The 27,696-nt window shown below is 44.8% G+C and overlaps 1 protein-coding gene and 1 long non-coding RNA gene across 3 annotated transcripts in view; both read right to left on the bottom strand.

Annotated features, from left to right (window-relative positions):
• Positions 1 to 1,339: 1,339 nt before the first annotated feature.
• Positions 1,340 to 3,894, bottom strand: LOC128412519 (uncharacterized). The gene is made up of 2 exons (XR_008330099.1): positions 1,530 to 3,894; positions 1,340 to 1,498 (listed from the first exon to the last, which is right to left on the bottom strand). It is a non-coding gene; the product is annotated as an uncharacterized LOC128412519 (long non-coding RNA).
• Positions 3,895 to 4,300: 406 nt separating this feature from the next.
• CCDC81 (coiled-coil domain containing 81) overlaps positions 4,301 to 27,696 on the bottom strand; it is a 35,119-nt gene continuing 11,723 nt past the window's right edge. For both annotated transcript variants that reach the window (XM_053385535.1, XM_053385536.1), the window contains 10 exons: positions 26,593 to 26,684; positions 23,484 to 23,601; positions 20,022 to 20,151; positions 17,804 to 17,950; positions 16,856 to 16,963; positions 14,980 to 15,149; positions 12,917 to 12,995; positions 12,232 to 12,458; positions 9,875 to 10,000; positions 4,301 to 7,282 (listed from right to left, as the gene is read on the bottom strand). In XM_053385535.1, the coding sequence (XP_053241510.1) occupies positions 7,141 to 7,282; positions 9,875 to 10,000; positions 12,232 to 12,458; positions 12,917 to 12,995; positions 14,980 to 15,149; positions 16,856 to 16,963; positions 17,804 to 17,950; positions 20,022 to 20,151; positions 23,484 to 23,601; positions 26,593 to 26,684 (1,339 nt within the window). In that variant the 3' untranslated portion in view covers positions 4,301 to 7,140. The remainder of the gene's footprint in view (positions 7,283 to 9,874; positions 10,001 to 12,231; positions 12,459 to 12,916; positions 12,996 to 14,979; positions 15,150 to 16,855; positions 16,964 to 17,803; positions 17,951 to 20,021; positions 20,152 to 23,483; positions 23,602 to 26,592; positions 26,685 to 27,696) is intronic.

Raw genomic sequence — 27,696 nt, 5'->3', positions numbered from 1 at the left:
CTTGCTCAAGAGGCCGAAGGCCAGCGCTGTCCGGAGACACTTCCGGGTCACGTGGCCAGCGTGACGAAGCTGCATCTGGCGAGCCTGCACCAGTGCCACACACGGAAACGCCGTTTACCTTCCTGCTAGAAAGCGGTCCCTATTTATCTACTTGCCCTTAGGGGTGCTTTCGAACTGCTAGGTGGGCAGGAGCAGGGACCGAGCAACAGGAGCTCACCCCGCCGCGGGGATTCGAAATGCCGACCATTCGATCAGCAAGTCCTAGGCTCTGTGGTTTAACCCACAGCGCCACCCACGTCCCTTGGAGATACGATAGCCATCTTCAAATATCTCAAGCGCTGTCACATGAAAGCTGGAGCAAGGTTGTTTTCTCCTGCTCCAGAGGGTAGGACACAAACCAGTGGCTTCAAGGAGATTCCAACTAAACCTCAGGCATAACTTTCTGACAGTCTGAGGTGTTCAGTAGCGGAACGGACTCCCTCGTCTCACAAATAAAAAGCATTTTTAATTGAATTTTATTTTTAAATTGAACTTCTCCAGATTTTGAGATGCAATTCTCTAACCAAAACCTGGCATATTTATTAGGGGAAAGTGTGCACAGATATGCTTACATTGGGGAAAGTAATGGAGGTAAATGCATTACATTGCCCTTTCTTAACACCGCTTTTGCAACCACTGCTAACAAGTTCTGTTGAAAAAGCAACTCAGCTGGTTCTGAGCGGAAACAGCATCTATTGCAACTGCAGCAAATATAGGCGATCGCTTGCTGTTCTGCGCCAGCAGTCCCCTTTCCCCTTCAGATTTGCCCTCAATTCTCACACACAAATATCGTTTGGTACCAGGTCTTTGATGATTCCTTTGCAAGGCTGTCCTCGTGTCAGGATACGTTCTGCAGATTATCAGCTACAACGATGAAATGTTAACCTCAGGGACTACAGTTTTATTTTTAAATGTTGTTTATTTTACTGAACGCAAGGCAGTACCCAAAGTATCGTGGTGCCTGGATTTGATAGGAGGAAGTGTGCATGGGAAAATCGCATGGAGCTTTTATACCTGACGCAGGAGCCCCTTTTGAATAGTGCTTAGTATCGCTGGCCATTCATTCAAAAGTTTGCTATCAAGGCTTTGTTCCATAATGAGAGCCCTGTTTGTTGGGATACTGCCAGGGAGACATCATCCATCAAGGCCCCACGTCGATTCCGGACGATCCATCGATCTCCCATAGACACGCAGTATCATTCAATTAGCGACACAAGCCCCAGAAATAGCTTCCCACATTCCAGAGCTCTTGCACGCTCTATCAGCAGATAATGCACAGCGAAAGATGCACGCAGGAGAGCATTATTTACAGTTTTATTCAGCGTTGGTCAGAACAAAGAAAACATGACTGCCTGCTTCAGTGTCTCAGGCACAGAGAGAGAAACGAAAGCAATAGACAAAACATAAACTTCCTGTGAACAGGAAATACGCAGACTCTGTGACTCACAAAGCCTGCTCCCTTTTAAGGTGGAACGGAAATATCCTAACACTGTTTAGTCAGATTAAAGTTCCACCTATCCAACATTCTGCTTTTATAACTGTAGCCAATCAGATGCTATCAAGAAGGCCATAAGCAGGGTATGAAAACAACAGCCTCTCCCCTCGTTGTTGTTGCCTAGCAACATCTACAAAGCTAAGCAGGTTCTGGTGTGGTTTCAAATTGGATGAACCGTATGTCAAGATTCCTGCATTCCAGGGGGTTGGGATAGATGACCCTTGAGGTCCCTTCCAAGTCTGTGATCCTATAACTGGTGTTACTCAATGGTATTCTGTCCCTGAAAGCCACCCTGAAACACTTGTCTTGAGTCTTGCCTTGGATGCGATTTCACGGCACCAAAACCAAGAGAGAATAATTGTAGCAGCTGTTTCTGAGCCTGCTAAATCTGAACTGAAGTTTTTGGCATCTTTTTTTCCCTCCACAAGAGGAATAATAAAATGGGCAGTGGGCAGGGAGAACAGGAGGGGAGGAAACACAAATTCTGGAACAGGAGAAAATTGGGGGGAAATTCATGGGTGTGGAGGCTGACGCAGATGAACGGTGCCTGCAACAGTGGCTTGTGTTCATTTTGTGACCTTTCAAAGATGTAAGTAATTGTCCTGCTCGCAGAAGTCTAGTCCTTGCTCTGTTCTCCTTCAGTGCCGCACTGGTAACAATGCAACACCAGGACGCAGTGTTATTCCAGAGGTATTGTGCAAGTGAGGAGAGAGATGGGCCGTGGGGCATTGTGGGAGAACATGACATCTACCAATAGCAGAGCAGCTGCTGCATGCAAAGTCAGCCAAACAGTATCCATGATTTTTTAAAGGAAGGAATTTTTCTTGTCGCCGTCCATCTGAAGCACCCCACTTTCACCAAAAACATCTCCTTTTGCAGCCATTGGCCCACAAAGAGCCGGCACCTTTGCAACTTGGCACTAACTCTCTGCTAACATCTAAGTACCAATCATTGGTTCCAACTGGCAGCAGGACTAGAAACTTGGGTCTTTAATCTTTAAAAATGGAACCCTCCAATATTACGTTTGCAGGGAGCAGGAACAGATAATTGCTGTCCCTGGAGCTCCTCTTCTTGAGCTGGAGTTGCAGCCTGGCAAATGGGTCATTTGGTGTCTACATTTCCCCCTATTGGGATAGCTGGAGAGCTCAGTTGGTTAGAGCATGGTGCTGACAACGTCAAGGTTGCAGGTTCGATCCCTGCAAGGGACAGGTGCACATTCCTGCATTGCAGGGAGTAGGACTTCCAGCTCCATGTTCCTTCCAACTCTATGAGTTTTGAAGGATTACACGTTTCTAGCTACATGAATAAGAATAGCTTTCAGAGTTATAAAGACTCAGGTTCCAGAAGACAGAGTACACATCTGCCGTCATATGAATTTGCAGGACTTTTAAAAGAGAACATGAACTATAGGCTGTTTTTAACACAATAAAAGAAATCAACTAGGGGTGAATTATAATCACAGTGCAATCACCTTTTAAACTAAATTGCATCTCACCAAATAACAGTGCTCTTAGCTGCTTCTTTTTTAAAACCAGTATTTCAGATGGTCAGTAATTTTCTGCAAATGCCAGGCTGCGGACAACAAAACCCTTTCGTAACTCCAGTTGACCTGTTCAAGATCTTTTGCTTCCCGGTGTGATTGCATTAATTCTAAATTTCTTTTAAGTGCCATGCCTGAATTAGAACGAGAATTATAAGAATACACACACACACAGAGAGAGAGCGCTTCTGGCATTTAATATGAAAAGGAAGAAGCTATTTGCAGGTGCTTGTAATGGCTGTATGTGATTGAGCTCACAGCGTGTCTGTTCTCAAGTCTGTAACTATGATTGGGGGTACTTGAAACGCAGAGTGAAAATCGTCTTGAAATGAACTTCCCATTTGGTTTAACATTTACCTACTGTCATTGTTTACCGGCTAAAGCAGGGGTCGGCAAGGCTTACCAGGCACCAGCCGGATCACTCCCGCAGAGATCCTCTGTGGGCCAGACTGGCGCAGCGCGACGCCAGAAATCGCATCTGCGCATGTCCACAACACCAGAAATCACTTTGCGCATGCCCAGACGCCGAAAATCGTGCCTGAGCAGAAGTGATTTTCGGCGTCTAGGCATGCACAGAAGCGATTTCTGGCACCACAGATGTGCGCAGGCGCGATTTCCAGCATCTAGGCATGCACAGAAGCGATTTCCAGAGCCGCAGAAGAGAGTCCCTGCGCTGTGCTGTGCCAGTTTAGCGCAGCGCGCGGAGACTTGCCGCGTGGGCAGCTCGGTTCAGGGATGGCTCATGGGCCAGTTAAGCGACCCTCATGGGCTGCTTCTGGCCCATGGGCCTTGGGTTGCCAACCTCTGGGCTAAAGACTGTCAGTGCCACTGGGCTAAAGACTGTCAGTGCCACTTGATGGAAGGCCTCAGCCCACCTGCATTGTGACACAACAGGGCTGCATTCATACATACAAATACAGGGGGTTGGAATAGATGACCCTCAGGATCCCTTCCAATACTACAGTTCTGTGATTCTGTGATGACAGCCACATAGGATAGTGCCACAGAAAAGCTACTCCCACATGGCTTGGTGAAGTGGGCGCTGAGTTTGTGTTTTCTCTCCACAAACAGCTGGGTTTGTTTTCCTTTGATGCTGAACTACAGCCATTCACAGGCAGCACCGAAAGGGCAGAGCAGGCTAGTTTCTTATAACAACAATAATCCCTGTACATTTTACCTCAGATCTCAGGTTCTACAAATGGTAGAAAGTTGCTCTTTTTTTATTAAAAAAAGGAAGGAAGGAGAAAAAGAAAGAGTTGGAGGTTCATCGGGGGCAGAAGGAATTATTCCCAGACACACTCACAAATTTTACCTCGGTGAAATTCAAGTCACCAATAAGACTGAAACTTAACTGAGAAACTTTCACTCTGTCTCCAGTTAGTAATCTCCCCACCCTTCGAGTCTTTTATGCCCTTAACAGTAGCCTGATATGAAGGAAATAAAGTGGTTGATGCTTTCTGCAACTTTTTGTTTCCATGCCGGGAAAACCTGGTTGGGTGTGTGTGTACGTAATCTCAGTCAAGCTGTTAAACTCGTCACGGAAAACAGCCATTTTGCAGAATTGTCTTCACTAGGCCAACACCACAATACATCCACACTATTTACAGATGTTACACGTAGTCTTCACTCTCTGAGCCCAGAGAGGGCTCGCTGCTTCAAAGTCCTGTGTCAAGTCTGTAGTTCCATTGCTTCGAAGTCCTGCAACTCTTCACAAAGTCTGCAGTCTTTTCCGCAGTTCCTGTTCTTCAAACTGCTCTGCGCTGTCTCACTTGAATTATCCCACTGTCCAGCCACACCAAATACAGTAACATGAGCCCCTTATCTACCCAGCTTCAGTGCCAGTTCTGCCTGGCAACACCAATAAGACTGTCACAAGATGCCTGCAGCTGCACTGTGGGGAATGAGTCATCTCTGCCAACTCATGGAGAAGTAGCTCATTTTTTATGTTCCTTAACAAAGCTGGCCTTGCTTTATTTCAGTTTTTAAAAGGCATACCTAACTTTCCTCCACCACCCCCTGCAAAGAGAGGAAATATCAACTCCACCCTCTGCAATTCAGATAAGGTTTTCTCAATTACCCATCAGTACAATAGTCTTTCTGGCTTTGACTGTTGTTAGAGGCCGTGACTTGACTCCAAGGTCACCCAGCGAGCTTCGTGTCCGAGTGGGGATTTGAACCCTGATCTCCCAGGCCCTAGTCCGGTAGTCTAACCACTGCACCACACTGGCTTCCTAGAGTACTTTTGCTATGGGGCAGCTCTATAAATTAAGTAGGTAAATAATTATGGGGAATGCAAAATGTCACTTGGAGAAGGATCTGAAATATTTTCTTGGAAGTGTGGATTTGTTTTATTCTGGATTGTTTTTTGTGTTGTAAACTGCTTTGAGATTTTTTTTTAAAAAATGTAAAATATAAAGCAGTATATAAATGAAATGTAGAAGAAGAGAGGACTCCCATAGTTAGAGCAACTCTAAGGATTGACAAGAGGCAAGTAAGGACAGACCTTTGCGTAGCCCACCTTCTGCACCCAAAAATACACATCGGAGTGTCTTGATGTAACATTGGCTTCAGGGCCTTTGGTGGGGTAGGTAGACCATGGGTAGGCAAACTAAGGCCCAGGGGCTGGATCCGGCCCAATCACCACCTAAATCCAGCCCGCAGATGGTCCGGGAATCAGCGTGTTTTTACATGAGTAGAATGTGTCCTTTTATTTAAAATGCATCTCTGGGTTATTTGTGGGGCATAGGAATTTGTTCATTTTTTCTCTCCCCAAAATATATTCTGCCCCCCCTACAAGGTCTGAGGGACAGTGGACCGGACCCCTGCTGAAAAAGTTTGCTGACCCCTGGGATAGACCATCCATCAACCATAGGGGGAAGCCCCGCCTCATAAGAACATGAGATGAACCTGCTGCATCAGGCCAATGGCCCATCGATCCCATATCCTGCTGTTACAGTGGGCACCCAGGTCCCTGCAGGAAGCCCAAAAGCAAGACCTGAGGAGCACAACATCAGGTCACTGGTGATTTTCCCACCCCTTCCGTCTCTCTCACACACATAGTGCTTCAAACCCACCTTCACTTTCAGTCAAAAGGTCTCCTAAGAATGTTTTTGTACATGCCTTAAACTTATGGGTAAGCATCTTTTCGTAGTTATTTAGCTGTTTGTAGCCAACCTCAGAAGAACTTGTGGATAGTCTTGCTGAGGCCTTTCTTTCTCCTTCATATGTGCTGCTAGTTGCTGGTTCGAGGTGGCCTTGGGGTATATATATATCTCGGAAACTAGGAGAAGACCTCTGTGCCCCTTGGGGGGTTGGGTCTTAAACTGTTTCCCAAGTACTTTCTCAAAATAAAAAATGGAGCTTCTCCATCTAGGCAGCTGCTATCTCAAATGAGCCACCAACCATTCTTGCCACTGTCCTTTCATCAAATAGCGATCTGATGGAGACTGTTGGTCACGCTGCATATGTAATCCTGCATTAAAGCACTTAGAATGTGTTGGTGTTTGTTTTATTACTGAAAACCTCAGACAAAGATGAATGTGTTGGTTCTTATAAGCTGTGAAGAAGCACAAGGCAGTGGCTGACAGGATAATGATTTTGTAACTCAACAGCTAAGCACATGTAAGTTTGCTGTGCGTCTGCACAAGTCTATTAAAACTGATTACAAAAATGCAATGGTGTCCAGTTTAAATACGACTTGCACCAGGAATCTGCCACTGTCTGTAAACTTTGTCAGCTGAAAACATAATAAAATGGTTTCTGTGTAAATTTAGAAGCTTGGCTAATAATATTTGGCACCAAAGCAAGCAGGATACTACCAGAGAGCACTTCCATGTCTTTTTTAATTCAACATAATTCTCCATAAAAACATACAGAAGCTAGGGGAACAAGAATCTTGAGCCAGAAAGTGGCAGAAATAGGGAGAATGCATTGCACAGAGCTGTGGGAATCAAATCAAGCACATCAGCACGATCAGATTTCTTTCTTTTTTTATATAAAAAAAGAATGATTAAAAAAATTGCGAGAGGAAAGAGGGCAAGGGAAGAAACAAAGCAGCGAACTTGCTTCAAACTACCAACCGGGATCCAGGGATGTATTTACTGTCCACCAAAACATTTGCTTCCCCGCAGTTGCTCATGCGCCTCTTACACTGGTAGCAGCGGCGATACCTCGCACACTGGTCAAGCAGCAGGAGTTTGTCGCCAGCGCTGTAATGGGAAGGGGACAGAGATTAGCAAAAGCAACGGGCTCCCCGAACGGGAAACACCAGCCAGCCTCTTGTCCTCAAACCCTGCTGCATCTCATCAGGATTTGTTTCCTGATTATAGAAGGGGTTTTTCAATGGGGCGCCTACAGAGACCTCCCACCCTGAAATGAAGCCTGAAAGCCAAATGCGGAGGTTGCGCTCTGTGCTTGGTTTGTGGTGTGTGAAGCCTGCAACAGTTGCTCTGGTTTGCAAATGTTCCCGCAAAGGTTAGGTAAGGTAAAGGTACCCCTGGCCATTAGGTCCAGTCGCGGACGACTCTGCGGTTGCGCGCTCATCTCACTCTCTAGGCCAAAGGAGCCAGCGTTTGTCCACAGACAGCTTCCGGGTCATGTGGCCAGCATGACTAAGCTGCTTCTGGTGAACCAAAGCAGCGCACAGAAACATGGTTTACCTTCCCGCTGGAGTGGTACCTATTTATCTACTTGCACTTTGACATGCTTTCGAACTGCTAGGTGGGCAGGAGCAGGGACCAAGCAACGGGAGCTCACCCCGTAACGGGGATTCAAACCTTCTGATTGGCAAGCCCTAGGTTCTGTGGTTTAGACCACAGCACCACCCGCATCCCTCTGCCGCAAAGGTTGGTGATCCCTTATTCTGAGCAAGGACAGAGAATCTGTAGCTCTCAAGATGCTGTTGGACTACATCTCCCCTTTTCCTGCATCGCAGGGGGTTGGACCAGATGATCCCTTCCAACTCTATGATTCTGCAATCCCTGTGGACTATCTGTGTTGTCTGGGGCTACTGGGAATTACAGCCCAACCACATCTGCAGGGCCACAGGTTCCCCATTCCTAGTTTACAGAACGGAGACTCATCTAACACTTGATCACTTGCTCTAAGTATGCATTCCAGGTTCAGTCATCAGCATCTGCACCTCACCAATTGTCCTCCCATCATATACCTTGAGAGCTGCTGGCATTCATCATAGACCAGTGATGGCCAAACTTGGCCCTCCAGCTGTTTTGGGACTACAATTCCCATCATCCCTGACCACTGGTCCTGTTAGCTAGGGATGATGGGAGTTGTAGTCCCAAAACAGCTGGAGTTTGGCCATCACTGCCATAGACCATCGTAGGCTAAACGAGCCAATGCCTGTCTCAGTATAAGGCGGCTCAGAATAGCAATGATGCTCTACTACGATTTTTCACCAGGGTGGCTGAACTGTAGACTCCAATTCCCATCAACATGGTCAGGATGGGAGCCGCAGTCTAACAACATCTGGAGTGCCACAAGCTAGTCGCACATTTTACATACTGTAAACCACCACTCTGAAGCGTCTTCTGAACCACGTTGGAACATAAATAACAACAATTTTTAATGTATGTGTTTATCTTCATCAGAGGATGCTCACAAGCAAGGCATCAACTTTTCCCCAACTTCTGGGTATGTCAGGGATACGTTGCCTGTGACTTCAGATTGGTTAGTGCTGTGCCAATGGTTTGCTTGTTCCAATCTTAAGCAAAAAAAAAAAAAAAAAACCTTTCAAAGATCTTTCCATTTTGCAAAATTAATGGTTGCTATTATCTATTTGACGCATGACGACACACTTAGTGTGTCAGGACATTGCCACAATGTAATAATAATAATGATAATGATGATGATGATGATGATGATCAGTGTTGCCCCAGCCACTCTGAGTGGCCACAGAAGGGCTGGGGTGGACCTTCTGGAATTAAAAATGGGATGTTATGCCACCATCTGGGAATTATCATGTGCTGCTGACACAATGCAGTCATAACATTGACAGGTGGTGAATAAAAAATCACATAGGTCAAGACAAGCTTCAGGAAGGCAACAGGCAATTATAATATATTTTTAACCTTTTAATGTATTTTTAATTGTTGGAAGCCGCCCAGAGTGGCTGGGGAAACCCAGCCAGATGGGTGGGGTAGAATTGTTGTTCTTGTTGTTTTCAGCTGCAAGTGATGTCATGAGACTTTACAGGAAGGTTGCAATGCAAGCCGCCATTTCAAACACAGAGCTGACATTTTCTAGAACATCATCTCCCCTCCGAAATAAAGTCGTTGGAACTCGATACGTATATTTGCAACTGGGAAAGATGAATGTGAAGGGGAGTAATTTTGCTTGGGCCCTAATCATGTCTAATCACAGCTGACATCCTTCCACATCCCCTTACAACAGACCAAGACACATGAACAGATTTTCAGTTACAGCAGTGATACCTGCACATTCTTCCACCAAGACTTCCACTGTCCTGTCCCCATGGAAAGCAATTTTGATGGGCAGAGACAGGGAGAGATGCTGTGCCATCACCCAGGATTCCCAGTCCTGTGTGATGCAATGGGACTGTCTCTTCTTGGATGAAACTGAGCCTGGTCATTTTGGGAGGGTGACCAATGCCAGGAAGAGGTAGCCTAGCACTAGGGAGATGGTGGGACTCAGCTACTCCCCATTCTGCAGAGTGCGCCATGACGCCACTGCCATTCGGATAGCAGTTTAGCGGCAGCACTCTGGCCCAGCCAAGAGAGAAGCAAGGAAGGGGCTGGCGAGTTTGGCCGTCAGCTGAACTTTACCGTCTAAAGATCTGCTCTTCGTAATCCCGCTGCCTCTTCATCCCAGCACTCTTCTTCCAGTCTTCCTGCACGGCTAAGTTCATCTGGAATATCTTCTCTAGCCGCTCTCCTTTTTCAGCCATCAACCTAGAAAAGGCAGCGTTGGGGTGGGGGGGAGAGTCAGATCCTGGCTCCTTTCAGATCATTGCTCTTTCCCCCCCCCCCACTAGAATAAATAGTGCAAAACCAGAAAACTAACAATGCACAGTTGCAATGGCTTGCGATAAGAGCACACACAGGCTTCCCCTCCAAAGAACCATTAGGAGTGTAGGCAGGGCGGAATTAGGTTTGATGAGATGGTTATATGGTAATGGTTATATGTCCAGCTGTCCTTTTCAACAACAAATTGTCACTGTTTTTTGTGTTGAATATATGCTATATCGTAATTTATAGACGTGGGTGGTGCAGGGATGCGGGTGGCGCTGTGGGTTAAACTACAGAGCCTAGGACTTGCCGATCAGAAGGTCAGCAGTTCGAATCCCTGCGACGGGGTGAGCTCCCGTTGCTCAGTCCCTGCTCCTGCCAACCTAGCAGTTTGATAGCACGTCAAAGTACAAGTAGATAAATAGGTACTGCTCCGGCGGGAAGGTAAACGGCGTTTGCGTGAGCTCCTCTGGTTCACCAGAAGTGGCTTAGTCATGCTGGCCACATGAGCCAGAAGCTGTACGCCAATAAAGCGAGCACTGCAACCCCAGAGTCGGTCACGACTGTACCTAATGGTCAGGGGTCCCTTTACCTTTACCTTTACTTTATGGACCTAATAGGTATCTAAAGCCATTTGCACATGTTGCCGTGCAACCAGTCCATGCAAAATGTAGGCACCCTATATATTGGTAAAGGTAAAGGGACCCCTGACAATTAAGTCCAGCCGCGAATGACTCTGGGGTTGCGGCGCTCATCTCGCTTTACAGGGCTGAGGGTGCCGCCGTTTGTCCGCTTCCGCAGACAGTTTTTCTGGGTCATGTGGCCAGCATAACTAAGCCGCTTCTGGCAAACCAGGGCAGCGCACGGAAACGCCGTTTACCTTCCCGCCAGAGCGGTACCTATTTATCTACTTGCACTGTGTGCTTTTCAACTGCTAGGTTGGCAGGAGCTGGGACCGAACAACGGGAGCTCACCCCGTTGCAGGGATTCGAACCGCCAAGCTTTCGATCGGCAAGCCCAAGCAGCAAAGTGGTTTAACCCACAGCGCCACCTGTGTCCCATCCAGTTTTGTTTTGTTTTAAAATTTGGGGGCCCCAAGAGAGGGCCTAAGCTATAGCTTGTTTAGCTTATACGTAAATCTGGCACCATGAAGGAAACTTGCCTTACACCAAGTCAGCTCATTGGTCCATCTAGCTCAATATTATCCAGACCTAGACCATCGTTCTTCAGCTATGGGTCCCTCGATATTGTTGGACTGCAACTTCCATCATCCTCAGGAAGATTAAGCTGAGGAGCAAGACTGGAAGGAGCAAGACTGGGCGGCATTGTAAAGGAATGTAGATTTGGCAGTGATCTCGAGACCTGATCCAGTCCACCCAAATCAAATAAGGCAAGTACAATTAGGAATCTGAGTTTGCAGGATTCCTCCCCCATCCCCAAGCAAAGTACATGATACCTAAGGCTAGCCAAGCTATTGCGGCACCCCGTGCAGAAAATTCCACAAGAACATTAATTGGGGAGCAAAAATGATGATGATAATATATATATATATATATATATATATATATATATATATATATATATATATATATATATATATTTAAGCAACTTGTTGACCTTTCCGGAAACCCAGACATCTGCTGCCTGAATGAGTCACCCTCCCACTGCCTAATTACAAGAATTTTGCAGCTAAAAAACACCGTATTTTTCGCTCTATAAGATGCACCAGACCACAAGACGCACCTAGTTTTTGGAGGAAGAAAACAAGAAAAAATAATTCTGAATCTCAGAAGCCAGAACAGCAAGAGGGATCGCTGCGCAGTGAAAGCAGCAATCCCTCTTGCTGTTCTGGCTTCTGGGATAGCTGTGCAGCCTGCATTCAGTCCATAAGACGCACACACATTTCCCCTTACTTTTTAGGAGGGGAAAAGTGAGTCTTATAGAGCAAAAAATATGGTAATGCCTGAGTTTGCATTATTTCTTCCCAACCCCTTTGCCTTTTGTGTTGTGTCTTTTAGACTGTAAGCCCGAGGGCAGAAACTTTCTTATTACTGATTCCTGGGAGCCTTTTTGGGAAGGATAAAAATGCTCTGGATAATCATTACAACAGTAAGACTGCCCCGGGTCTGCATATCTACCGGAAAAACCGTAGCACAACCATTTTCTGTTCTTACTGTTCCTTCGCTCTCTGAAGCATCACTGCTGCTCTCCGCTGATCGATCAGCTCTCTGAGGATGTCTGCCCGCTTGCGTTCCGCAGCCGCCTGCAGCTGGCATTTGGAGTATTCCTGGCAGCGCTTCCTTCCTTCGCCCATTCTTTCGTTATTCATGTCGTTCTTCCCAAAGATCACCCCGGCCGAATCAGGCTCGCACTGCGGCAACGGAGCTGGCCTCATCTTTATCTGGGTCCAAATTCGAGAGGGCGAAAAATGAGCCTTACTCTTCCCTCCTACGCCTGCTTCTTTCGTAAGGAAGCGGAAACAGGTCTAGGGGAACTACGGAGCCACGTACACCATGATCTATACCATGTGTGAAGACAGAACGTGTGGATAAGGCAAACCAAGCCTTATGAGGAACGGTTGAGAGAGTGCAGGATGTTTAGTGTTATGTACTGAAGTTGAATAGGATCCAAAGTGCAGCAGTCTGATTGGTCCTAGAACAATAGGATCCAGAATGCAGCAGTCTGATTGGTAGTAATAATAATAATAATAATAATAATAATAGGGTTTCGGTTCATTCAGTGAGGCTGCAGCACCATATCCACTTATCTTGGAGGAAGCCCCACAGAACTTAACAAGATTCCCTTCTGAATAAACACACCTGGAGGGTTGCACTGTTAACTGGCATCTCTCATTTTTACCTGCGTGTCCAGTGCTCTCTTATAACACTTTGTTTCTTCCATTTTGTCCTTCAGGTATTTTGTTCTTTGGGCAGCTAACCTAGAAAGATAAAGAGGGGCATGTGTAGCATTCAGCCAACCAAATTTCAGTAGGATTTACTCCTCTTTTTTTAAGTTTAAAATAACTTTTATTTGAGATTCAACAATAACAAAAAAAATCCACAATAATACATCAGTTCATTACGATTGACCATTTTTGACAATAGTTGACAAATTACAAAACATCACTTTAAGTTAGTCAAATTTTCATATTTAACTTATATCTCTTTATCTCTTTCTTAACAAATCAGAAATAAAAAGACCAAAAGAAGAAAGTGAAAAAAGAAGAGAGGAAAGAGAGGAAAAGAAAAAAGAAAAGAAAGAAGAAAATAAACACATTTGACTTCCGATTAGACTCATTGTATTGTTATTTCTATTATTTTTTCACACACAGTTCCAGATTACTCTACAGGATTTACTCCTGCCCAGTGGTTGGCAATGTAGGAATTTTTTCAGGCCACTTTACAACAGGGTTGACAATTTTCAATTTATTTATTTTTTAAAAATAAAAATATCATACTTGTTCAGGGTCCAGAGCCCTAAGGCTCTCTGTTAACCTGAAGTGTACAGAGGTGCTGTTCTGACAAATAGGCAGTTGAATATTATCCCACTCCTGACACCTGAGACATCGTCAGTCTTCTCTTCTTCGTTCAATAAAATCTTTAGTTTAAATATATGCCCATTAGCTTTTAAAACATGAAAAAGTGCCCTAATTATGCTTGTCTGGCAAAGTAGAAACTATACCCAACAGCAATTTTGGAAAGGAAGGAAAGGAAATAAATAGTGATCTTGCCCTGGAAAGCCAGTGAGAGTTCTGACTGACTTGATTATACATCTCTATTTTAGCCAGCACATTATGTTTAAACAATTTTGTTTCTATTCCTATTTAGGTAGTCAATTCTTTTGGCCCTTTTTTGGTAAAATGTGAAAATACCCGATATCTCCCTGCAGCTCTTAAAGCAGCCCATAAAGCAGATATGAAAATATCTGATGTCACCTGCAGTTCACCAACTTAGTGCCTTCCAGAGGTTTCGGACTACAACTCCCAGCAGCCTGTTACTGCTCAGGTCAATGCTCAGGTATGATGGGTATTGTAGTCCACTGACATATGGAGGGCACCAGGTTGGGGCAGGCTGCTTCACACCTCGCAGTGGAAAACACCTTGAGAAAGGAACATCTACAGCAGTGTTTTCTTGGGTCTCCGGCTGTTTTTGGACTACAACCTCCATCATCACCAGCTAGCAGGACCAGCGGTCAGGGATGATGGGAACTGCAGTCCAAAAACAGCTGGGTGGAATCTACACACATATAAAAAAACACTGTGAAAATGCTTTTTAAAAAAATAAAATTGAAAAACACATTGAATTTTGCATAGCTCACTGTTACATTTGTATATTGCACTTTACAATGCATTTGAAACGTTTCATTTGCAGCTGTGTAGCTTCCCGACAAAGGTCCGTATAGTTAAAGCTATGGTTTTCCCAGTAGTGATGTATGGAAGTGAGAGCTGGACCATAAAGAAGTCTGATCGCCGAAGAATTGATGCTTTTGAATTATGGAGCTGGAGGAGACTCTTGAGAGTCCCATGGACTGCAAGAATATCAAACCTATCCATTCTTAAGGAAATCAGCCCCGAGTGCTCACTGGAAGGACAGATCCTGAAGCTGAGGCTCCAATACTTTGGCCACCTCATGAGAAGAGAAGACTCCCTGGAAAAGACCCTGATGTTGGGAAAGATTGAGGGCACAAGGAGAAGGGGACGACAGAGGACAAGATGGTTGGAGAGTGTTCTCCAAGCTACCAGCATGAGTTTGATCAAACTGAGGAAGGCAGTGGAAGACTGGAGTGCCTGGCGTGCTCTGGTCCATGGGGTCACGAAGAGTCGGACACGACTAAATGACTAAACAACAACAACAGCTGAGTCCCTGGAGACCCAAGTTTGGGAGACCCTGGCCTACAGGGACAACTCGTCCCAGAAGACTTACTCTTCTGCCAGCTGCACTTGCTCCAGACGGTCAATGAGGTCCTGATCCTGCCTCAGCTTCAACTCTCTGGCCATCTTGTCGTCCACTTGCTTCCCCAGCTGTTGTGCATACACCTCTTGCTTTTGCTGAATGGTGGCACTGGTTGGCCTCTTCTCAAAGATGTATGATTTCTGTTCAGGAGAGAGGCACCCATCGGTTGAGAAGACCTCATCCAATCTTGTGCATTGAAGGAATTCCCAACCATCACAGAAACACGGGAAGCTGCCTTAGACTGAGCCAGGCCATCAGGTCCTTGTAGCTAAGCATTGCCAACACGGACTGGCAGCTGCTCTCTAGTCCTGCTGGAGATGCTGGGGACTGAACCCAGGCCCTTCTGCATGCAAAGCATACGCTCTAGCCACGGCCTGAAATGTCCCTTCCCCATGACAAAATTGCACCTGTTGAAAACCCCCAAAGAGATGAGAACCAGTGCAGTATAGCAGTTAGAGGTTAAACCAGGACCTGGGAGACTAGGGTTCAAATCCCCCGTGCGCCATGATGTGCCACTGGGTGGCTTTGGAACAGTCACCATCTTTTGGCCTTGCCTACCTCACAGAGTTGTTGTGAAGAAAGCATGGACCAAGTGTGCCACCTAGAGCTCCTTGGAGGAAAGCTGGGCTATTGATGTAATAAATAAATCAATGACATTAGTGGTAATCCCAGAGTACAGTCCTGGTGTGGGGGAGGGAGTATCTGCTGTTGCTAAGGTTGAGGGATTGGTCATATTCTGAACACTACAGTGATACCTTGGTTCTCAAATGCCTTGGTTCTCAAACGCCAAAAACCTGGAAGTAGGCGTTCCAGTTTTCAAACGTTTTTTGGAAGCCGAACATCCAATTCAGCTGTTGGCTATTGTTTCTGGGGCACCCGCACCAATCAGAAGCTGCGTCTTGGTTTTTGAACATTTCAGAAGTCAAATGGACTTCCAGAATGGATTAAGTTTGGCGCTTTTGTTTTTGCTATTTGTTGCGTTTTTGTTTTTAAGGCTTTTTTGGTTAATTTGTTTTTGTGACTGTGTGGAACCCAGTTCAGCCACTGACTGACTGACTGACTGACTGATTGATTGATTGATTGATTGATTGCATGATTGATTGTGTGGCTGTGAAAATGGATAAAAGCCCCCCATCCAAACAATGACTATCATCAGTGCAGGTAAGATTTTTTTTTTAATCATCTACAATACTGTCTTATTTATTTTATAGTACAGTACATTGATTATTGCTTTCATTTTATGGATCAATGGTCTCGTTAGTAAAATTCATGTTAAATTGCTGTTTTAGGGGTCAGGGAGCCAGTGTGGTGTAGTGGTTAAGAGCGGTGGACTCGTAATCTGGGGAACCGGGTTCGCTTCCCTGCTCCTCCACATGCAGCTGCTGGGTGACCTTGGGCCAATCACACTTCTTTGAAGTCTCTCAGCCCCACTCACCTCACAGAGTGTTTGTTGTGGGGGAGGAAGGGAAAGGAGAATGTTGGCTGCTTTGAGATTCCTTAGGGTAGTGATAAAGCGGGATATCAAATCCAAACTCTTCTTCTTGTTGTTGTTTTCAATAGTCTAGAATGGATTAATCTGTTTTGCATGACTTTCTATGGGAAAACGCACCTTGGCTTTGGAACGCTTTGATTTTGGAACAGACTTCCGGAAAGGGATTAAGTTTGAGAACCAAGGTACCACTGTATTACGAATGTATTCATGGATTGTTTTCATTTATATTATTGCACCCTGCCCTGGTATTGCCCTGGAATTCGGAGAAAATAAGTACTGAGCTATTTCAGAGCACCTCCCACTTTGACCAGAGATGCCAGGGCAGCTAGACTATCATAGAGGGCCTGAACTCACGTAGCTGTCCAAAGCTTTATCATTCTTGTGGTTCCTGGTGGCTTCGGCAACCCCGAGGTTAAAAGCCGCAATTCTCTGGTTCTCTTCTCGATTTGTCATCGCTCGCATCTGTGGTGGAGGAGATTTGCCGGAGGTGCATTCAAAGTGAAAAGGGCAGGGCAGAATAAAAGGGGCTGAGAAACCGACAGCTTACAATAATGCTTTGCCTTAGATGTGCAATGCAATCTCTCCCTCTCAGAATCCTTATAGATGCATTTGAACGGTGGCAGAGCAGGGGGATTATTTATTTATTCATTGTTATTTTTATTTGTTAAGTTTGTTAGTTGCTTTTTCATCCCCAAGGCAACCCAAAGCAACTTACAAAAAAAATGGCAAAAAAGTTTCGTTCTCTAGAAAGGCAACGCACCCAACACTTTCTCTTACTCTCTCAGTCTAATTCTTCCCCTAGATATATTAGCTTTGCACCTGCATGTAGACTTTAACCCAGGAGATGTTCTCGAACAAGCAACCTCTACACACCGGTAGCAGTGAACATAAGATGCTGCCTTATTCAGAGACCAGGAACAAACAAATATGCCAGTTTCTCATTTTCCCAATGTCAAATTCATTTCTCCACATTTCCACAACAACTGGCAACTTTTAATTTTCATGAAAATTCATCGGCATCTTAGAAGGGTCTTCTCCTACAGCAAACAGGTGTGCTTGCAGTTTTGACAAATATGCACATTTCTGCAAGCCATTCCCCCTAATACAATGCATTTTCGTATGCTACTGCCACTAATTTTTGCATTTTCATGCCCAATTTCCGCTTAATACAGGCATTTCTGCATGTGTGAATCCATCCTCAGTAGAACAAGCCTCCCCTTTCTTGTTCAAAAGATCTGCCCTTTTTTTTTCTAATTAGAAGAAGAAGAAAAGGGTGTTGTTTTTATTCTTGTGCCGCCTTACCAGCTGCCTCTGAAAGGCTTCGTGATCCTTTAGGGCCTGATACTGTGCCAATATCCTGTCTTCTTCCTTCTCTTTCTTCCTCTTCTCTTCACCCAAGTACAAAGGGATACTCCTCTGAGCACGCTGCATGCACAAGTAGCACATTTCCTGGGAATGCATATAGTACAAGCAACAGAGGCATTATTGATTTGAAGGCTTGATTTTGCCGCTTTTAGCTTGCCGACTCCAGTGTTCAGACGAAGTACTTAACCATAATTTGGCATGATGAGAATAAGCCGCAGCAAGGCTTGGGCTCTCACTCTCTCCTTAGCCTCCTCCTCCTCCTCCAGTGTGGCTGTGGAAGAGGCGTTTAGAAGCTTTTGCTTCTGGTTTCCATTAACCACAGTTTAGTGTGTTGATCAAACCAGCAAACTGTGGTCAGCTTTAACTATGAGTCCTTTTAAACAATGAAAACAGGAATATCATTTACCTATTCTCTGAAGGGGCTAAATATCCTTAAACCTGTGGTTTTCAACCAGTGTGCCATGGCACCTTGGGGTGCCTTGAATGAGGGTCAGGGGTGCCATGGGCAACACTGGCCTTTGTCCCTCTTTCCTTCCTCTGATGCCCTCTTGTGCCTCTGCCTCTCAAAGGCTTGCACAACTGTTTGTTGCAGCAGCAGCCCTGGCTACAAGCTCTTCAGGCAAATGGTGTCTCTGGGGCTGGCCAGGGGGTGCTTCCCAGGCCCCTGTAGGGCAGTGTGATGAGGCACCTCTCTTTGGGGCAGGTGGGGGGCAGTTCGGAGACCAGAGGTGTCAGCTGTGGCTGCCCGGAGGACTCCCAAGGAGAGAGGAGAGGAGGCTGAGGGAACACTCCACAAGCGAGAGTGTCTGAAAAGGGGTGAGAGGCTGCCAGCTCTGCAGGCAAGGGGTGCCATCTGGGCTCCTGAGCCCCACAGGGGTGCCGCAGAAAGAATGTCATTGGTCAAGGGAGCTGTGGACCCAAAAAGGTTGAAAACCTCTGCTTTAAAAACCTAAGGCTGTTCTGTTTGCCTCAGCATACCAAAGAATTAACACAAGTTAGTCACCAATACATTGTAATAGCACATCAGCTCCAAACTTCCCTCTGGCTTGAGTTCCTCAGAAATGGAGGCAGAAAAAGAGTTTCAAAAATGAAAATTCATAAATGCTAGTGGCTTTCAGTAGATAAAACTTAACTTGGCACGACTGCACCCTGTCCACTATGGAGAGCAGGGTGTCTCTGGTGGCAAATTTGAGGGTAACATTAGAGGGCTACAAATGCTCAGTTGTTATATTTCCATCACAGTAAACCACCCAAATAAAGAAACAGAAAGGGTTGTGGAGGAGTATTGTTGGGCTATTACTAGCACTGGAACAGCTATAGGGGAAACTTTACAGCCTGAGAGCTGCATTTTCTTTCTGGGCAGACTTCTAGGGGCCACAAGAGGTCTTCAAAGACAACCCCATGCATTGCAGTGGACCAGTCCACTCATTTTTGCAGCAAAAAGGAAGTGCCACAAGAAATGCATTAGTGTTTGAGTTGCCAAAGGATGCACACAATCGTATTCAAAACGTGCACCCTGTGGCAGTAGTTTTGGAACACCTCTCAGCCACAACTTTGCTAAATCCACACTTCCCCAGTAGGTACAAAAGCGCCAAGGTGGGTTCTTTTGCCTTGCGCATGCTTTGTACGCAAGCGTGCGCACCACCACTCATGCACCCACCAAAGCACCACCAGAGATGTTAGGAACTAGGACAAAACAAGATTGCATCCCCGACATCCCGCCCTCCCAAATCTATCTAGGAAGAGCAAGCACAAATTTTGCTCCAGCTCAGAAATTCTTGGTGGCGTTTACACAGGCAAAAGCTATTGTTTTGTTCAGCATTCAAACACAGATCTGACCCCTTGCTTGTGTAAAAAGGCTCTTTTCAAGTAGGTGCAATGACTAGAGCATTGCCATAAAGGCAAAAGAAGTGGCATATGTAAGAAATGTGCACCACAGGGTCCTCAGACTGCAGGCGTGGCTAATCTGTGGGCCTCCATATGTTGCAGGACTATAATTCCTATGCCTGTGTGTGTGTGTGTGTGTGTGTGTAAGCAATGGGCCAAATATGTGTTGCGGGCTGCCAGCTGCTGACTTCCGTCCCCTACCAAAGGCCATGCCTATTTGGCCCTGCAAATATATAGACGAAAAAGGAGGAAAAGCTACGTATTATACCTGGCCTGCCCTACCATGATCTTGACAAATGGGGGATGGAGTCCGGGGTCTGAGGGCAGGAATTTTGGCAGGGCTGGCTTCTTGCTCTGTCTTCGGGGCTTCGGGAGCGGGCGTTGTTGTCGGTCCTTGCCTGGAGAACACAAAAACATGGCCAGCAGGAGTTTTATGCATACCAAACACGGGACTGTGTCTCTGGAGAAGGCGAGAGTGTCTGTCCTGACTTCTGCCTTGACAGTGGGATCGGAAGTTGGACGAGCTTAACCTGAAGGTTGCTCAATCCCTAACAAACTCTGGAGCCTTGAGTAAGGATTTGGGCTTCCATCGCGCTAACACCACTGCCCTCACCATCCTTAGAGGGATCTGTTAGAATTCCTGCCCCATGATTGCAGTCATGGGATTGTTGTCTATCACATGATGTGGTATGTTTTGACTCCACAGAGTGGGAAGTGATAGAGACAGGATGTTTGTGTTACTGTGTTCTGGAAAGTGGGACTATTGTCTTTTGTTCTTTTTCTCTTTGCTGTCTGATGAGAAAGAGGAAGGAGCTAAGTCAGAATGTTCTGAGTGTAATATATTGAAATATAAGTAGATTAGCCAAAATGCTGTTCTACTGAGTTCTGTTACGCAAACTTCAAATACTCTGCAGGATCCCTAAGCATGCTAATTCCTTTTGGTATCAGTCACTTTTGAAGCTCCTGACCGACCAGGAGGGAGAGAACATGCCAGCCAGGCATGTTTCTTTGTCAGAGTCCTACACAAGTGTAGGGAGCTTCAAAAGCTTTCTTCTGCCTGAACATTACAGCGACTCCGTCACTTCCCACGCTGTGTAATGAAAACATACACCATCATGTGATAGACAACAATCCCATGACTGCACACACGGAGCAAGTATCCTAACAGAACCACCAGCGTCAGCACTGCCCAGTCCCTTTAAGGGCAGGCTATACCTGAGATCTCCTTCCCATGAAGAGAAGGGTAGGATCAAAGCAGCAGGCGTGCTGAACACCATTATCTAAATAAACAGAATGCAAAGAGGGCAAGTTGAAATTCTATCGGCCTCCTCATCTTTGGTGCCGTCTGTTGTGTGCAACATTATAATCAGCTTCCCTTGCGAAGAAGATGCCTCCATGTTAACCCACAAATAATGGAAGAGGTCTCTGGTTTATCTCCTCCAATTTCCCTCAGCCCCGAACAAAAGATCTCTTCCAGTTAAGGACAAAAGTTCTCCTACATCTTTAATTGCTGGCAAATCCATTTTTCAGTGGCTTCGGAGAGCAACTGTTGGCCTCTCACACAACGCCTCAGACGAGCCCTTAAAACATTTAAAAAGCCTTTCAGCGCCGAGGACTTTGACCTTGTCGAAACCAAACAGTGTCTTGTCATCAAGAGGAAGGATAGAATTTGCCCCCGATCGAGAAAGAGGATCCTGAGTCTCTTGAATTATACTTTGTTGTTCAGCTGCACAATAGCTGCTGCAGAGAATATAGGGAAGGGAAGAAAACCAAAGCAGACTCTTTACTGCACCCCACAGAACTTCTTGCACAATAAGGAAGGTTTTTGTGACTTCGTGAAGATGCAAACTCCTTGTCTGAATCAACAATAGCACTAGACTGAATTCCTGTGGGCCAAATTAGACAGGAGTGCAAATGGAGCTCCAACCCTGCATTTCTGTATTTTGGAGACTGATGAGGGGGGAAGAGAAGCACTTGTAGGCTGAAATCACTGGGCAGGAAGCAGCTGCTTAGCCCTTTCTGCATCTCTCAATTCTCTCCTGCAAATGAAACCCTGGCAGCTTAAACAAAAAGCAACCAAGTTGCAGAATCATAAATGGGCCCAGCAATATAAATGGGGCGGATCTGCAGGGGAGAACCACTGGGCGTTGCAGGGTTTAAGAACCCGTTCCAGTTCAAACTTTGCCACCAAATCCCAGTTCTGGAGGCAGATTGCTGTGAGCCCAACGTTCTGACTCAATTCTATATTAAAATTGCTAGAGATCCCACAGACTCCATTGTCATTCTTCTTTAAAAAAGTATTGCAACATGCATATTTGTGCATGGCAGGGAGAGGGCGAGGGCAAAACATTTGACCACACTGACCACTATCTCAGACAGATAACCAAACAAACACCTGAAGACCCTGAAGATTCTCATATTTAGAGTGCACAGGGAAATGAGATTGGACAATTCCAGCCGCACGTCTCAGCGGGGGAATAAGATGGATGAAAGCATTTACAGGCCACCCTGAATGTTTAAATCTTAGAGCTGGCTTTCCCCACCTGTTGCTCTCCAGGTATTTTTGGCTACAACTCCCATCAGTGCCAGCCAGGATGGCCATGGGTCCTTGGAGATGGAGTTGTAGTTCAACATCTGGAGGCCACACAGCTGTGGCAGTTGTGATACAGGCAGGGATTCCATCAATGGTGTTTCCGAAAAAATTTACACAACACTTGGGAAGACAGGCGAACTAATGCCAGTGTACTGGAAGAAGCAAAGATCACCAGTGTTGAAGCAATGACTCTTCAACATCAACTTTGTTGGACTGGTCATGTTGTGCGAATGCCTGATTATCGTCTTCCAAAGCAACTACTCTATTCCGAACTTAAGAATGGAAAGCGTAATGCTGGTGGTCAACAAAAGAGGTTTAAAGACTCTCTCAAGGCAAATATTAAAAAATGTAGTACAGTGGTACCTCGGGATAAGAACTTAATTCGTTCTGGAAGTCTTTTCTTAACCTGAAACTGTTCTTAACCTGAAGCACCACTTTAGCTAATGGGGCCTCCTGCTGCCGCTGCGCCGCCACTGCATGATTTCTGTTCTTATCCTGAAGCAAAGTTCTTAACCTGAGGTAATATTTCTGGGTTAGCGGAGTCTGTAACCTGAAGCATATGTAACCTGAAGCGTATGTAACCTGAGGTACCACTGTATAAACACCGACAACTGGGAAACACTGGCCTGTGAGCGATCCAGTTGGTGTTACCAAAGGTGTCATGGGCTTTGAAGATACTCAAACTCAGGACACAAGGGAGAAACACACTAAGAGGAAGGCCCATTTGGTAAACTCTCACCATGATCAACTTCCACCTGGAAACCTATGTCCCCACTGTGGAAGGAAGTGTGGATCCAGAACTGGCCTCCACAGTCACCTACAGACTCATTGTTAAAACCATGTTTATGGAAGACAATCTTACTCGGCTACGAGTGATCACCAAAGAAGAAAGAAGACAGGCGGGGAGGCAGAAGAGCAAGAACTGATGACCTGGACCCATATGGCCAACATGTCCTAGTTGTTTTCCCCAAAGCCTTGCTCTCTAAAGCCTAGGGCCCTAGAGATACGCAACCAATCAGAGCAAGCCACTGGGCTAGATTGACAAGTGGTCTGAGTCCATCCTAGGCAGCTTTTTAAAATCTTCACAGGACCAGAGAGTGAGAAACCTCCCGGCTGCCTTCAGAATCAAGATCTTACCTTTGCGGAGGCAGCTTGGGCTTCAAGTTCTTCTCATACTCTTCGGTCAAACAGATCCCTGAGACTTTGGCTGGAGAAATCAGCTGGCGAGACAGAAGGCGCTTGGGCGAGAGATTTTCTACAGGAAGGAGAGAAGCAGAAGGTTGCGTAAGAATTCCACAGAGTGAACGGAAGCAGCTCGTGAAAAATTAACTGTGAAAAGTGGGGCGAATCCACCTCTTTCCTTTGCATCAGTTAATATTTTAAATTTTATTCTGGGCTTCTTGCCCTGCCAGACAAATCTAGAGATATCTTTCTGCCACTTCTTGAAACAGTCCATTTTATCCAAAATTTGTAATGATTGAAACAAAAACAACATTCTTGGCAATACATTCATCTTTATCGCAGGAATTCGTCCCAACAAGGAAAGCTTCAAATTTGACCATATTTCTAAATCCTTTTTCACTTCTGACCAACATTTTTCATAGTTGTCTTTAAATAAATTCCCATTTTTAGCTGTCATGTTAATTCCCAGGTATTTCACTTTCTTAACCACTGTTAAACCTGTCTCTTTCTGAAACTTCTCTTTCTCAATCGGTGTTAAATTTTTCTCAATAACTTTAGTTTTTAATTTATTTAACTTAAATCCTGCCACATGACCAAATTTTTGAATCAGTTCTAACACTCTTTTAGTACTAGATTCTGGCTCCTCAAAAGTCAATACTAAGTCATCTGCAAAAGCTTTCAATTTATATTGTTTAGCTCCGACCTTTATGCCTTTGATCAAATGGTCCCTTCTAATCATGTTTAACAAAACCTCCAGGACCGAAATAAAGAGCAATGGGGAAATTAAACTTTATTATGAATCAGCAGCACTTTGCTGGCTGAAAGAATGGCTGCTTCTTGAGAATACAGACATTTTGGACTTAGAAGGTTTTAATAATGTGTTTGGGTGGCATGCATATCTGTGGTACGACAAGGTTAAAGCACATAAGGCATTTAAAAACCATATTGTCAGGAAAGCATTGTTTAATGTCTGGATAAGATACAAAGACTTATTTGAAAATGAAACCCCAAGGTGGTTGTCACCAATGGAGGCTAAGGCTCAGAAAAAGTCCAATATGGAGGCCAAGTGGCCAAAATATTGGGAAATTTTGGAGCAAGAAGGAGACAAACTGAAATTGCAGAGTTTTGAGAAATTAAAAGATAAAGTGTGAGACTGGCTTCACTACTATCAAATAAGAGAGGTATATAATTTGGACAAAAAAATTGGCTTCCAGGTGGAAAAATCAAAGTTGGAAATAGAATTGTTAGAACCCAAAACTAAGATACTATCAAGAATGTATAACTTGCTGTTAAAATGGAACACTCAGGATGAAACGGTTAAATCTGCTATGATTAAATGGGCACAAGATGTTGGACATAACATTATGTTTGCTGACTGGGAACAGTTGTGGACCACCGGTATGAAATTTACGGCATGCAATGCCTTAAGAGAGAATATTATGAAAATGATATACAGGTGGTACATGACACCAGTCAAGCTTGCAAAAATCTATCACTTGCCCGATAACAAATGTTGGAAGTGTAAGGAAACTGAAGGTACATTCTTTCACCTTTGGTGGACGTGCCCAAAGATCAAGGCTTTCTGGGAGATGATCTATAATGAAATGAAAAAGGTATTTAAATATACCTTTCTGAAGAAACCAGAGGCCTTTCTCTTGGGCATAGTCGGCCAATTGGTGTTAAAGAAGGATAGAAACTTTTTTATGTATGCGACAACAGCAGCAAGGATACTGATTGCAAAGTATTGGAAGACACAAGAATTACCCACACTGGAAGAGTGGCAGACCAAGGTGATAGACTACATGGAATTGGCAGAAATGACTGGCAGAATCCGAGACCTGGGAGAAGAGTCGGTGGAAGAAGACTGGAAGAAATTTAAAGACTACCTGCAGAAATACTGTAAAATTAATGAATGTTAAAATGATGTTGGATTGAAAATAAGTGGTATTGGCAATAAGAGTAATAAGAATATGTAAATACAGATTGATAATGGATGAAAATATATTGTTATAATAGGTTAAGATCAAAGTTAAGATAAATGAAAGAAGGTAAGGATTTGCTGAATCGATTATATAAATGGGAATACAAAAAGGGGAGGTGTGAGGAAGTCAAGAAAATAAGCAAATGAGTCTATAAATATTGAAAACCGGATTTGCTTTTTAAATTCTTTTTTCTTTTCAGCTATTTTGTCTTTTTTGTATTTTGTATGTATTTTCTATTTGTATTTTTTTCAGCTCTTTTATATTCTCTATGTTTTTTCTTTAACATTGTAATTCTTTGTTTTTATTTTTTCTATTTTGCAAATTTATGTCTTTCTTTGAAAAACGCTTAATAAATATTTTATTTTTAAAAAAATTAACTGTGAAAAGTGCACATTTTTTGTGGGGGGGGGGAGAGAGATTAAGGGACTGCACCATTCTATCGCAATCACCTACTCAACCATGGATGAAAAATGCAAACACGCACACACAAATGACAAGCATAGTGTGCAGTTTTACTTTCCCCCGCAAATGTCCCTTTTAAAAACCAGCCAAGTTCTGTAAGCTCTTCGGTTTATCTTGCTTACTGGTAAATAAAATTTGAAGAAGGGGATAAAACCTTAGGGGGAAATATTTTCTCTGTCAACAAGGGAGGAGATTCGGTTGCAGAACAACATTTGTTGGAGCATCTGGCAAGAAGGGGAGGGGGTGGGACATAGACACATCTTTGCCCATCTGTATTGACTACTGCTATAAATTATTTTTACAAGGTGCCTCAGAAACTTTGGTTAGTAGGCGGGGTGTAAATATTCCTGAACAAATAAATAAATAGAGGAGAATGGCATCGTCTCCCCGCAGCCCCGCAAGATGTCAAAATTTCCAGAGCTTTTTCCATCTCTGCTTGAGGTCATGTCTGAGATATGCTATGCAGCCTGTTTCCAGGACAATTTTGGACACGTCCTGGTATGGTGCAGGAGGACAGCCGCTGTAAAGACATATCAGTCTTTATATCAGGAAATATTTCCTTACATCAGGAAATAAATGAAAATAAAATGGCTTACGAAAGCAAAAAGCTCTTGTCCCACCTTTTTTGCTGTTTTCTTTCTCTGCCTGCTCCTTTTCCATCCTGGTCTTCTCACCTTCTTCGGGGATGGTTCTCATCTCAACCCTACGGTGGCTGTGAGGGTGCAGACGGGGGGAAAGCAGTCAAAACAAATGGCTTTGGGTGCCCTCTTCCCCACACCCAAAAGGGGAAGTCGAATTGTGGGGAATTTATCATGGACTTGTAGAGCTGGAAGGAGCCCAAGAGACCTTCTGGTCCAAACCCCTGCAAAGCAGGAACAGCAACGAAAGACTCCCCATCAGGTGATCTGCTTAAAGGCCTTCAAGAAAGGAGAGTCCGCCACCTCTGGGTGAGATTTGAGGTGGTGGAACCCACCAGAGGGCCCTTTGCCAAGGGCCACCTCAAACCTGGAAGAATCCCTGATACAAAAAGATGAGCTAAGGCTGAAGGGGACATAGTTAAAAGGATCTCAAGCAACAGGTCTGGGCCCTCACCTGAGACTCTGGAGAGCTGCTGCCAGCCAGAGTGGACAATATTGAGCTAGAGATGGTCCAATAGTTTAGCAATGTATGTGGAACTAAGTAAGAGGGTTAGGGTAGTGGACAGGGAGAGAAACTTAGTAACACAGAAGGAAGACGCAGATCGGAATAATGGAATTGTAGAGTGGAAAGGGACCCCCAGCGGTCATCTAGTCCAACCCCCTTCAATGCAGGAATCTCAAGTCCCCCATCCAATTTGAAACCATACCAGACCCTGCTTAGCTTCGCAAATGTGCTAGCAGTTTTGTGGCTGCACAGATTGTCCTGTTTTAACCATTCATCCTATGTTATAAATAGTTCTAGTCGCTACCTCCCTTGCATTCACGTACCTGTGGTTTCTTTTGTTTTAGTTCCTATTCTATGTCTGCATCTGTTCGGCATTCGTCAAATCTACTCTAATTGAAAAGTAAAAAGATACAGCCCGAGACGTCGGAGGGGCTTGAAATCATTATCCACCCAACAGTTATTCAACTGCAATTCTCAGAAAACTGGTATTCAGAGGTATAACGTTTCTGATGGCAGAGCCAGAACATAGCCATCGGGGCTTGCAGACACTCTTCCCCAGAATCCGGACCATCTAGTAGTCT

This window comes from Podarcis raffonei, chromosome 4 (assembly GCF_027172205.1).
Source record: "Podarcis raffonei isolate rPodRaf1 chromosome 4, rPodRaf1.pri, whole genome shotgun sequence".
Taxonomy (NCBI): domain Eukaryota; kingdom Metazoa; phylum Chordata; class Lepidosauria; order Squamata; family Lacertidae; genus Podarcis; species Podarcis raffonei.
The sequence above is the reverse complement of the archived record's forward strand: the minus strand, read 5'-3'. Positions and strand labels throughout refer to the sequence as shown.